Raw genomic sequence first — 13,097 nt, forward strand, 5'->3', positions numbered from 1 at the left:
CTTAGAAAAACTGGGCCTTCAAGGACAGATGTGCCATCATTTTGTAGGACTAACATCTAACAGCCCCTACACCCTTTTTGCTTTTTGTTTTTATAGCTTGGGTCCATTCAACATACCCTAAAACCCTGTACCAAACTGATGAGATTTCAATGGCAAGCCCTTAAAGAAGATCCAGGGACCGGTTCAGACAAGAGAGGACCAACTGTGCAAAAGTGCAAGGCACAGCGAGCCAGCCACCTGCACGTGCTACTCCCAGGGTACACAAGACAGGAACGCGAAGAGATCTCCGGTGCACCCAAGGTTCTACTTGTGGCATAGCCCTCGAAAACAAGAAAAATTCCCATTCCTCTAGTGGCTTAACAACCTCTGCCCTCACTTCTGAGCACAGAGGGAGATGGGGTTATTTTCCCAGTTTCAGAATGGCACCTAAGCACTTCGGTCATCAGAGACTCCGTTCCCCTGGCCTAACTTTCCTTAATGCCCTAAAGCAGAGTGTGTTGTTAGAACGAGAGAGAAAAATCTCCTGTTTCCCTTTTAAAGAAGACTCTGATAATTTCCTGAGAGGCCCTTTCTACTGTTCCCCACTTGTTAAAGGAACTCAAGAAAATTGCTTTTCTTCTGCACATATTGCCTCCCTATTCCTGCATGCTCTGGCTTTGTCTTGTCTCTTTGGGTTGGAAATCCTTTGGAAATCCCAGAATTCTCTTCCATTCATGACATTTCAACAGTTGATGGTTTCCCACTTGCCAACTTTCTTCCCCTCCATTCAAAGAATATCCGAAACCTCTTCAAGCACTCAACTTTTCTGGTATAACCCCAAAAATCCAGAGATCAGACATGGGGGACATGCTGGCCTCCCAATGCACAGAGTTCTAGATAGGATCCTTCCCCTCCATCCCCTGCCCCCCATCTCACCTTTGTGCTCATCCACAGTGCCTACAATTCTCTATGTTCACCATCATTGCCTTTCTCACTTGTAGAAAAGTAACCTCTGAGTCAGCGATTCAATACGTCTTTATTATTTTAATGTCAATCCCTTGGGTCAAACATTTGTGTTAAAGTTTGAAATATATAAACCGATTCCACCGCCTACCAAAAATGTTTGACCTTTAATGTATCATTTGCTTACAACCGTTATGTGATTAGAACCAGGTCTGCTGCAGTATTATAAATAGATATCTCTGCTTAGGTTTGATAGAGCGCCTTCTCTCTAATGTCCCACATTCATCCATTCATCCCACAAGCCTGCCTCACTGGATGCCTGCTGTCTCCGGCATGGTGCAAAGTGCTGTAGATACAGAGCGAGCAGTACAGTTTGTTCATCCAAGGAACTCACATGCTTTAAAAAAGGATCTGATCAACTTCCCCTCATGTACCATGTCCCTCAAGCATGAGGAGGTAAAGCCACCACTTCTTTTACAAGTGACAAGAGAGAGCCACTTCAAGGAGCATTTCTCCATGCTGCAATCACTGGTTGAGCTTCAACTCAAAATGGAAGGGTAGAGTTTCTTGGCACCATTTTAAATAGAGTGGTGTTTAATATTAGAGCTTGTTTGCCTCAGCAAGTTTTTTTTTTTTTTCTGTAGAAAAACAACATCGTAATGTCAGTTAAAATAAAGTCTTGACGTAGAAAGGATTCTATTCTGGTTCTGCCACTAACTTGAAAATGGAACTCCCTGTCTGACAAAAGATTTAGGGACTCCATATGCATGACTGTTTCAGGAGCAATTCTAGAAAGAACACAGCAAAATTTCTCATTAAATGTTTTGCACACACTGAGGAACAGAGTACTATGTACGTGGCTAAACTGGGAGGTTAACAACTGGAGGTAAGGCAGGGAGAAAAAGAAGAAAGGAAGATACACGTCAGATAAACTGTAGTTTTTCCAGCTTCAGTGATTAGGCAGGGAGAACGAGATTCAGACCAGTCAAAGGTAAGTGGGATGGGAATCAACTATCTTAGTGAAACAGACGCAAGGGACTGTGCCTCCATCCAGACAGCATTGATTTCATCTCTAAGATAGATTCCAGCCAAACCCACATCCCACTAAGAAGATTAACTTTCTCCCTCTTATCTGATCGTGATGCTGAAAGAATATTTCCACAACCCCATCACTGGCCAATGGTCTGTCCTCCTGTTGAGAACTTGGAGCCGTGACAATAAGCACAATTATCCTTTTTATTAGAGTCAGGCCATCACCTATTGTTCCCCAGGAAGCTGGGTAAACGAAATAGTTGAGGACGAGAGGGGAATGAAGCTCTTACTCCTATGTTCAGCCAAGAACTTCTGAGTTTCTGGAAGGGGGAGGTTTCAGGGTTATCTTCTTGATATGGTGGTTCAGAATTTCAGACTACATGAAAAAGCCAATTTTTAAAGTATTAATAGGTGTTTTAGATATCCCCAAATAACTTGCTAGTTGTACAAAATTCTTTAAGCACACGTTGGGTAGAGTGATGCTAAACTCTCACCGAGTACATTCAGTTATTTGAGGAGCACCTCTGGTTATATAATGATGAAAAGCAGATACTTATCTGCTCATGTACAAAGGTTGAAGAAAATAAGCATGGAGCACTCTTAAAAGAGTGTCTTTCCTTTGAGGCTACCATTTTAATTATTTAAATATTCATTCTTTTCCTATAAAAATAAAAAGATGAAATCTGGAGGCAGCAGCAAATTCTATTCCTCTTGTTTCCAGAACACTTCATGCCTATCTCCATACAGCACTTAGCAGAGGGAACCATAATAATCGGTTTGTGTAATACTTCCCCTTTGAATATAAGCTCTTCAAGGCAATAATAATTGTGAATTTAGCTTTACATCTTCACTGCCTATGTGTGTATGAGTGTGTGTATATATATACATATACTGTATATACAGTTTCTATCTACAAGGTGCTCAATATTTATTTGCTCAATAAATGAATGACTAACTAAATGGCCCTGCCTGTTTCTTAGAATCCCAATGAAAATCAAGTAATCAGACCAGATACATCACAGTTCAATGTTTGATAACGTTATCTCTTGTTAGAGACAGAAATATACTGCCCATCGTAAAAATCCAGTCGCCCTGCTTAGCTGATCAGATGACAGATACTTGCCTAGACACAGATGACTGGATTGAATGTCCGCCTTGAGGTGGTTCACTACACTGTTTCCCCCTTATCTTAGCCCTGTGGCAAGATATTCTATTTTTGCCTGTGTGACCTTTATCTGAGTTCTTTCAGATTTAGGATTTGGAGATACTAAGAAAAAGTGCATTTCTTGCGGTCAGTTTGAGGGGTTTCACATAAATCAAAATAAATAGATGAACTAAAAAAAAGAATTTTTTTAAAATTTTTAAAATTTTAAAAAAATTCTTTTTTTTAGTTCATCTATTTATTTTGAGAGAGAGAGTGTGTGTGTGCAAGTGGGCGAGGGGTAGAGAGAGAAAGGGAGAGAGCCCAATGTGGGGTTGACCCCACCAATCGTGAGATCATGACCTGAGCCAAAATCGAGGGTGCTCAACAGACTGAGCCACCCAGTGCCCCGAGAAGAGATTATTCTTATTCAGAAATTAAATTCCTCCCAAGTCCTTTACCTGTTTTCCCTTAACCCATCTGACTCAGGTTAAGTCTGTCCTTCTCAAAAAATAACTTGTTGAGAATATACTAGAGTTTTCATTCAGTGCTTTTTTTTTCTTTCTTTCTTTCTTTCTTTTTTTTTTTTTTTTTTTTTTTTTTTTTTTGAAGTATCATAGATCCTGGAGTCGGGAAAAGTCTTCCTTAGGACTGAGATTCTGTTTGCTAAAATTTCAGTTAAATTCCTTCCTTACAAATCTGCCAAAATGAAAAATAGCCTTGTCACTAGTTGTGGTGGTATAATTAATGATAAGAGCAAAAGTATTTCCAGGATCATGTTATTTTAAGTAGAACTTTCTTAGACACTGAAAACATTTTTTGAACTTAAAGACAAATTCATTGCAGTTCAAGAAATAATAATGTGGTCAACCACCTCTCACCAATTTATCTCAAAATTGGTTCTTAAAGATTGTTTTTTACTATGTTCATAGGTTTTGAAGACCCTATATGTGTTGTACATACTTGTTTGTAATTATAGTCTCTCCTAAGGGACCTGTGTATAAGTGGACAACACACACACACACACACACACACACACACACCTTCTTTAAAAATGTATAAGGTGTTTCTTAATGGAATTATAATATAAATGTAATCAGTTCCAGTAATAATAAAAATCTAGTTCATTCTATTTGTCCATTCCATCTCACTCTCCCTGAAGTAGGAGGGAGGTTGATGGATCTTAGAAACCAAAGTTAAAACTACGAGACAACTCTAAGGAGATCCCGGGGGGTGGGTCATTTGGAGGGTGGAGGGGAGAGGGTCACCTTGAGCAGGTGCAGACTGGGTGTCCCTGAGGAAGAATGAGCTGAGAAAGCATATAGTTACATTCCTTCCAGTTTCCCATATTTATTATTTTTAAAGTCAGTCTTCTCAGAATTTTGTCTCTTCTCTACCTTTTTAAAGAATCGATATTATAACATTTTAGTCTTGGTTAATCATTTCTTTGTTTTATTCTCCTTGTCATTCATTTTTGTCTTTATTATTATTCTTCCCCCTTGTTTCTTTGTTTTCTATTCTGGGATTCAGTTTATCAAACTGAATGCTTTATTTGTATGAATCATTTTTTCCTTCGATAAGTGAATTTAGAGTCACAAATCACTCTGTGACTAAGGCTTTGGTTGTTTCTGCAAACTCTTGATAGTATTTTCAGTTCTAAGCATTTAAAATTTCCCTTTTGATTTATTTATATAGTGGGTTTTTTAATATTGTGAACATGATGTTAAATTTGGGCTTTTCCTAGCTCCGAGCTGACTGGGGCTTCAAAGCTGAAAGCAACAGATGTCAGTTGTACCCAAAATATTACAATAATTCCTCAGGACTTTTTTCCCATACTTATTTTTAATATTCCTCATAGAAACATCAAGCCAAGTTGAAACTGCATACACACATACACCCTGGCACACAGGACACATGCTGCAGGATATTCACTGCATTGTTTAAATAATACAATATTAGAAATCACTACCAAAATGGAGAAATAAGTTATGGGATATTCATGATGCAATATTCTATATTAAATAAAGTTAATCAAAAACCATATGTATCAACATGAACAAATTTTAAAAACAGGACATTGAATGAAATGGCAAGTGTGAAAAGTGTATGCATTGTAAAATACAGGTAATGAAAAGTGAAAAGATAATACAAACAAAAAAGTCAATAAAACAATATATGCCTTAATGCTACTGTATATTGTTTGTGGACTGATAGACCTAATGAAAATAATAACATACAACAACATAACATTTCAGGCTCTTTGGCACATGAGTACCTTTCATATAATTTTTATACCTATTTAGATTGAGGCAAATATAATATATATTTAATTATTTTTTAAATGTAAGTTCGTCATTTTTTAAAATTGCAATCTTTTTTAAAAGCAATAAAACAGGGGCACCTGGGTGGCTCAGTCGGTTAAGCATCTGACCTTGGCTCAGGTCAGGATCTCACCGCTCACAAATTCGAGCCCCATGTCAGGCTCTGTGCTGACAGCTCAGAGTCTGAAGCCTGCATCCAATTCTGTGTTTCTGTCTCTCTCTGCCCCTCCCCTGCTTGTGCTCTGTTTCTCTCTCTCTCAAAAAATAAAATAAAATAAAATAAACATTAAAAAAATGTTTTTTAAAGAATCTCCTTATATTAAATAAATAAATAAATAAATAAATGCAATAAAATTGCTTTAAAATTCATTCTCAACCATATTTACTTCTGGGTTAATTTGAGCTAAATACATATATACACATACATATAAAGTGAAAAACTCTACATAGGGAGACTATTTGCCTATGTATATTTGCATATGTAGAGACCAAAATAAACCTTTCCTGGGCCACGGGGCTCTGGGCGCAATGCCTTTGCACCAGCCCTTGGGGAAGATAGTATAGTATGGTCAGAAAAAGCATGAAGTCAGAAGTCTAGCCAACCTGACTTAAACCACAATTTCCATTCAATTTCCACACTCAAAGGCCTGAGCCACCCAGGTGCCCCACCAAGATGAATCTTTTAATCTCCTTAAGCCTCAGTTTACTTATCTGTTAAGCAATGGCAAGATGTAAAAGGCATTAGAAGAACTAAAGACAGGGGCCCCCAGGTGACTCAGTCCTTGAGCGTCTGACTCCTGATTTGGGCTCAGGTCATGATCTCAGGGTTCGTGAGCTAGAACCCTGCACTGGGGTCTACACTGACAACATAGAGCCTGCTTGGGATTCTCTCTCTACCTCTGTCTGCCCCTCCCCAACACTCTCTCTGTCTTTCAAAATAAATAAATAAACTTTTAAAAAAAGAATTGAAGATAATTTAGCTGTGGCACAAAGCAAGAAGACGACATTCTATCAATACCAACTATTACTAACATGGTATATAATATCTATGTATTATATAATTGAATTATTCTATAACTGCAATTATACTTCTTTGCATCAGAGATGATCTATGAAGGAAATAAAGAGATGTTCTTCCTAAGGAATTAATGGACATAAGAATAACAAAAAATTTAAAGAATGAATAGGCAAAATCGGGTAAGGTACAGGATTTACCTTTTTTTTAGTGATTTAAAACAACCATTTTTGTTATGCTCCTATATTCTGTGAGTCAGAGATGCAGAGGGAACCCAGGAGTGATAACTTGTGTCTGCTCCATGTTTGGAGGTTCAGTTAGACAGACTCAAAGGCTAGGGGTGAGTGTTTGAATATGGCTTTGCTTTCCGGGTGATTCGGCAGAAAAAAAAAAATTTACAGTTAGCTGCTCTCGTGCACTGGAGAGCTCAGGTCACATAAATGACCAGAACAAATGGCAGCAGCCAAGTGAAGATCAATAAAAAAATTAAGAGAAATCTCTGAAAGGATAATATAACCCGAATAACGAATAAGAGTTGACTTTTGTACAGGGCTTTAAGAACTTGGCTATTATATAAAGTGGTACGTTTATTTTTGATTTGGGAAGAACATTTACTACCTTAGAAACAATCACTTCACATATCAAGATACATAGTTTAATATATTCCATATAGAAAAATCAGGGTATAGGAAACCAGAGTGAGAGTGAGTACATACTCTACTTTTTTGGAAACAGCCTGTATATAAGAACAACTACGATATTCATCTGGTTTGTCGAGGCATAGTTTCTATTTCTGTGGCTAAATAACCTCTAATTTTCAAATAAATCTGCCTGCAGCTACATGGCCACGTTTTTCGCCATCAATGGATAGTTGACTCATTGTGGTTCGCAAGCCTCAATTCCATATAAAAAAGAAATGGAAAAATACGCTGAGTTGTAAGCAATTAAAATGTGATCAAAACCTAACTATATGGTTTGATTAAAAAGGAAAATCCGTAGTGATTCATGTTTTCCTTTCTGCTCTTCACACAACAAAAGAGGTAGTACAGAGAAGCAATGAAAACGGAGTCGCCTTTTGCCCCTGGGATGTCTGAGTCGAACCTTCACCAGTGAAGTAATTAGTTCCAGATTTCTCACTTTTTCCCCCTGTGTCATACCAAAGTGGTTGCGGTCTTCCTTCAGAAACAATCCCTCTTCACTGAACCCTAGGCTTCTAAGAATCTTACTCTCTTTACTTGGTAAAAATGTTTGTAAGACTACATGGTAACACGGCCATTGTCCCTATTCAATTAGGATCTTGGATAGGATTGGAAACCAGCCTAATCATGAATTGCAGCAAATTCGCACAACCCCTGAAGTGGGGTGACTGTCCTCAGGCGTGAAAGACCGTGTCCGTTAATCTCTTCCTGCAAGGAGGTAAGACAGGGAGAAAAGGCTCCCCAGACATAAATGTGCCAACACTGTCGCAAAACTCCAACACTCACCCTCCTTTCTGGCCGTGATGAGACCCCAGAAGAAAGCACACCTACTGCTCTCAATCTATGAACAAATGCTGCATCGTTTGCCCAGAGACTCTCAAACCACAACCTTGAGCAGCTCCACGTTGGCCAACACAACCACCTGGCTATGCTGCACAGAGCACACCCCCAGAGGCTCAGGACTGGAGACAAACGAATGAGCGTCATCACAGCAAGTGGAACCGTTCACACAAATGAAGAACGTATACACCACTTCCAATCTGCTCATGATCTCTCTCATGCATGTCTTCGTGACGTGCAAACACAGGAACACCTAGTACACCCCGGACTGCAGTAAAGCAAACACTGGTGAGGTTCAGAGTATTTATAGACACACGTGCCAGGTCTCAGTGTGGCTCAGGAGCTACAGAAACGGGAAGCGAAGCTCCATCCGGAGCTTGGGGGTGGGACAAGTCAGCAAAGCGACTAAAGGTGGGAGCACAGGTTGGCACCGGGGACAGGAGAAGCACCAAGGAAAAGAGAACCGTTGCCACTGTTGAGACAGCCAGTAATCCCTCCCAGCCATCACAGGGGCGCGCAGGGAAAGAAAGGAGAGAGAGCCCTTACTGTAGCACGCGGGAGTGGCTGAGGTCCCTCAAATCTGAGTCTTCATAATGCGGAGTTATCATTCCCAGCCCGCTGTCGCTCAGCATGCGTTTCCGTAGGGCAGGGTTCCACCAGTCTGCCACTCTGGGGGGAAGAAGGGCACCAGGCATTTAGGCACTCAAACTCAAACTCAGCCACAGGATTCGCTCTGCTCTTCCTCAAGAGGATTCTCCTCTCAACAGGAGATGGGAGAGGCCTCTTGATTGGGTATTTACTAGTTACTTCTTCACATCTATTATTTCATTTTCTCAACCGTCTTGAACTATTCTGTATGTTTCTGCCCTCTTTACAGACGAGAAAATTGCATTTCAAGAATAAGGAATTTTAAATGTGACGTCAAGGAAGAAAAAAATAGAGCCTGATGTAGAAATGCAAATTAGGAAAGAACAAAGCCCACCCTGTTTCACGGCTTTCCTGTCCTAGTTCATTTCCGGAGGGGCAACACTGATTCAAGTTCTGGTGGATTTTCAGGCTCCTTTGTTTTTGGAGGTAAGGCTAACAGAGAGGCCCAGCCGAGGACTAAGCCATTTCTTTCGGCCGTTATCTGACATTGAGAGAATGACTGAGAAGGCCAAGACCGGGGTGGGCATGGCAGAATTGGTTCACTCTACCAGACTGAAGACTGTGGCCTAGATCAGGACGGGTGGATGAGAGGACACCGAGACTCTAGTGCCCACTGCTACTGCAGGAGGACCAGCATCTCCTCACTTGCTTTCCCCACAGCTGACAGGCTGGATTTACAGTATAGGCACCGTGGAGATGGGCATCTCTAGCCCCTTGGGGGACACCCAGGGACGTGTATCTGATACCACTGGCTCTGGCTTCCTAACACGGCTGTATACCTGCCCTTTCCTGCCACTTCTGTCTTCCCTTGACTTGATACATCCCACTGGTATCAGCTGCCCCTGGCAGAGTGGACGATACTCAGAAATAACAGCAACGGTCAAATGAATTAGTGCAGGGGAGTAACTTGTCTGCTTATTAAGCATCTTGTGTGTGTGTGTGCGTGTGTGTGTGTGTGTGTGTGTGTGTGTGTGTGTGTACAACATGCAAATGCTATTTGAGTGCATGTGTGTGTGCTTTCCAGGGAAATTCTTATTTTAACTATTTGGCCTCCATGTACCAGCACGTTGTTGAAGTTCATTCTTTGCAAGGGCGGAGATTTTTCAAACTTTTATTTCTGCTCTGTTGTTTCCTACGTGCTTATACTAGTTCTGGCACATAAAGAGCTCTATAAATAAATATTTTGGAATTGCTGAAGTACGCTAGAAATATTAACAATATCTTGGTGGTTCCATGCATGCACGTTAGCAATAAAACCTGTGGCCAAATCTCAATTTTGCCATTTATTTTCTGTGCAATACTGGCAAAGTTACAAAAACCCTCTAAGCCTCAATTTTGTTATCTAAGGGTTTAGGATAATAAGAGTACCAGATCTGCAGGGCATTGTGGCATGATGGTGATGATGACGATTATTTCAATAACATCATATTTAATGAGTGTCTACCAAGTTTCAAGAACCATCCTCAATACTTCACATGTATCAACTTATTTAATTTTCAAACAATTCTATGAGCAGGTTTTATTTCCATTTTACACATCAGGAAATAAGCACAGAGTCCTTCTGATGATTAGGTCACTAGAAAGTGGTGGTAGGGATTTAAGAAAGGCATTGAGGACAGCATGTGGCTCATAGTAAGTGCCTGATGCATCATAGCTATTGTTATACAATCGATAGGTCTCAGGCTGCCTGGATATAGCCCAAAAAAGGGGGAGGAGGAAGAGGCGGAGGAGAAAAATAACCGTCAAACCACCTGCGCCCATTTTCATTTGGATCATACAAGCATTATAGATGTACGCACACAAATGCAAATACTAGTATTTCATAGTTTGGTAAAAAGTGTGCATGTGGTGAAGAAAGAAGGCTCAAATGTGGTGCAAATTATGGTGGGCAAGGGTAGTTCTACACACCTATGCATAATACAGACCAGCCATGGAACACTCTAATGACACCCAACAAGAAAACCTCTATTTTAAAATAGTTTGAGGTCATTAGACGTGTCAAGTGCAAAGCGAAGTCAGACACGGATGCCACCCTGTGGCCAGCCTCCCCTCACCACCACATCGCCAAAGAAGCAGCACACTCACCCTGAGGCTTGCTCCACCACCAGGTCGGGCATTCCGGGAGGTGTCCCTGCCTGCTGTGACAATACCATATCGGGGTCCAGAATAAAAATCTCATCTTGGGAAATCTCCATCACAAAGTGCAAATGTTCCTTAGGCAAGAAAAAAGAAGTCTGTCAGATGATGGACAGGACACTCAAACCTGTCATCCGATAAGTAACAGAACAAAGCATTCTTGGTCTTGAGGATATAATGGAAGTCTATGACATATCAAACGACCACACTGTGTTTTCAGAGGTCCAATCAGTGGACATCCGTCCCTGAAGCAACACTGTAGCAAGAGGCTGGTGAGGGGAAGAGCTGAATCCCTTTTGGTTTGGGGTTCCTACTTGACCAGGATCCTGTCAGGTACCACCAAGGATGGTCTTGCCTCTTCTTCCCAAATATCATCAAAGAAGCAACACCCACATGCAGCTTGGTCCAGCATGAGTTGTGCAATAAGCTGAACCTGGATCCCCAGGACCTGGCCAAAGCCAAGTGGCATGATTAACAACTGATTGTATCACTGGATTCCATGCCGCATTTTCTTCTTCTTCTTTTATTTTTTCAGGAGAATTTGGACAGTGGGAACACTTATTACCATTGGGCCCAAGCATTTTTTTGTCTCATTATGGAACTCTGGGAATTGATGAGCTGCAAGTAGGTAGCATGAACATACACTTGAGGTGTCAAGCTTGCTAACTAAAATAAATTTAAAATGCCATAAAATTGGGCTAGGAAGTAGTAAAAGTAGCTGTGTGAGAGAAAATTTGGAGTGCAGGCTGGTGATAATATCTACAAGCCTAGTTATTTTCTGTACTCATTTGCAAGGTCAAGCAACATCATCTTGAGTCCACAAATCACAAAACGTGTGAAGACAAATAAAAAAGCTCATAGCTCAGTCCATGAGTACCATTCCAGGATTTGTAAATGTTTTAGTGTTTACATTATAAAAAATTCTAAGATTAGCCACCAGTAAAGTATATTTATGTGGGAGTTTTTCGCTTTCACAGATAGGCTCAAGAAAGCTTACCTGAGATCTGTCTATTCGGTAAAAGCGATCAGCAGAAGTTGCTAGGAAAAAAAAAATGTACACAGCATTCAGAGTCCTGTGACCTGGCATCAGATGTACAACCTTCTCTGCCATTATGCCACTCAAAAGCTTTATATTCCAACCATGCCGGACCACCAGCCAGTTCCTAAATCTATTTAGAAAAACAGGATTTCCACGTCTCTGCTACTGCTATGCCCTTCCCCCTTTCCGTCTCCTCGCCTCTTCCCCCACCGCTAATCTTACTTGTCTCTTAAGGACCAACTTATGTGCTGCCTCCTCTGTGAAACATTCCTCAATCCCATCCTCCCTACCCCAGACAGAATTCTTTGTTCCTGCCTTTATGCATATTTACATTGTGTTTATACTTCTTACAGAAACTATCTATCTTCACAAATAACTATGAGATATCTGCCTCTTTAAAGGTCTGTGTTTCATTGACTTTTTTATGTCTCCAGACATTAGCACAAGACCTTAAACAGAGCTGAGACTCGGTACGTATTTATTAAGTAAATGAAGTTAGGGGGGAAAAAATGTTCAGTAGCCAGACTTTCCAAGGAAGCGGTTCTCATTTTGAAAAAAATCTTGAAGATGCTGAGCCAGGGACCACATCTGGTATTAAAGGATTCATTTCACTTCAAGACCGAGTCCCCTAAGCCATGTCTAAAGAAAGCCAAAACAGTAAAAATAATTATTTAACCATTCCTAAAAGGGACTGGGCTGCATCTGTGGTTTGAGGGAAAAACTTGCAAACTTTGGGTTTCTAGAAACTATTCTGATTATTCTTAATGCTCCAAAGAATTATGTTCCTCCTCACCTAAATCTATCTAACAGATTCTATATATTATAAATAGATTTTCTACAAAGTACAGAGTACTCAAGGGAATAACTCAAAATGCAAATAACCATTCAAAAATCATAAATATTTAATGAGTAGCTTCTCTCCAAAGGAAATGAGCTAAGAAACAAGATAATCATGGTTGCTGCCCCCTAAAAGCAACAGGGGAGTAAAATCTATCTGAGAAGGACTTGCTTTACTTTGTTCTGTGTAACCATGAATGCGATCACTTTTTAAAGGATTTTTATCTATGGAATTTAACTAATATCTGGGTTAACACTACCACCCACACTTGTAATTTCATCTAAGAATGTATATGGAATAGACTGGATATGGAACAATTCACAGACATTTTCAAAATTTTCTCAAATATAAGTTGTTTGTAGATTCAGGAAAAACAAATGATTGTGCTTCTCATCACAAGGGAATAAAGGAGCTGGAGGAGAAGTAGTAGAAATTATCTTCAGAGGC

The 13,097-nt window shown here is 40.2% G+C and overlaps 1 protein-coding gene across 2 annotated transcripts in view; it reads right to left on the minus strand.

Moving 5' to 3' along the window:
* The window catches only part of DGKI (diacylglycerol kinase iota), a 442,717-nt gene that overhangs the window by 72,947 nt on the left and 356,673 nt on the right, over positions 1 to 13,097 (minus strand). For both annotated transcript variants that reach the window (XM_042977425.1, XM_042977422.1), the window contains 3 exons: positions 11,771 to 11,811; positions 10,723 to 10,850; positions 8,536 to 8,658 (listed from right to left, as the gene is read on the minus strand). In XM_042977425.1, coding sequence (XP_042833359.1) covers positions 8,536 to 8,658; positions 10,723 to 10,850; positions 11,771 to 11,811 — 292 coding nt within the window. The remainder of the gene's footprint in view (positions 1 to 8,535; positions 8,659 to 10,722; positions 10,851 to 11,770; positions 11,812 to 13,097) is intronic.

Source organism: Panthera tigris, chromosome A2 (assembly GCF_018350195.1).
Source record: "Panthera tigris isolate Pti1 chromosome A2, P.tigris_Pti1_mat1.1, whole genome shotgun sequence".
In the NCBI taxonomy this organism is placed as follows: Eukaryota; Metazoa; Chordata; class Mammalia; order Carnivora; family Felidae; genus Panthera; species Panthera tigris.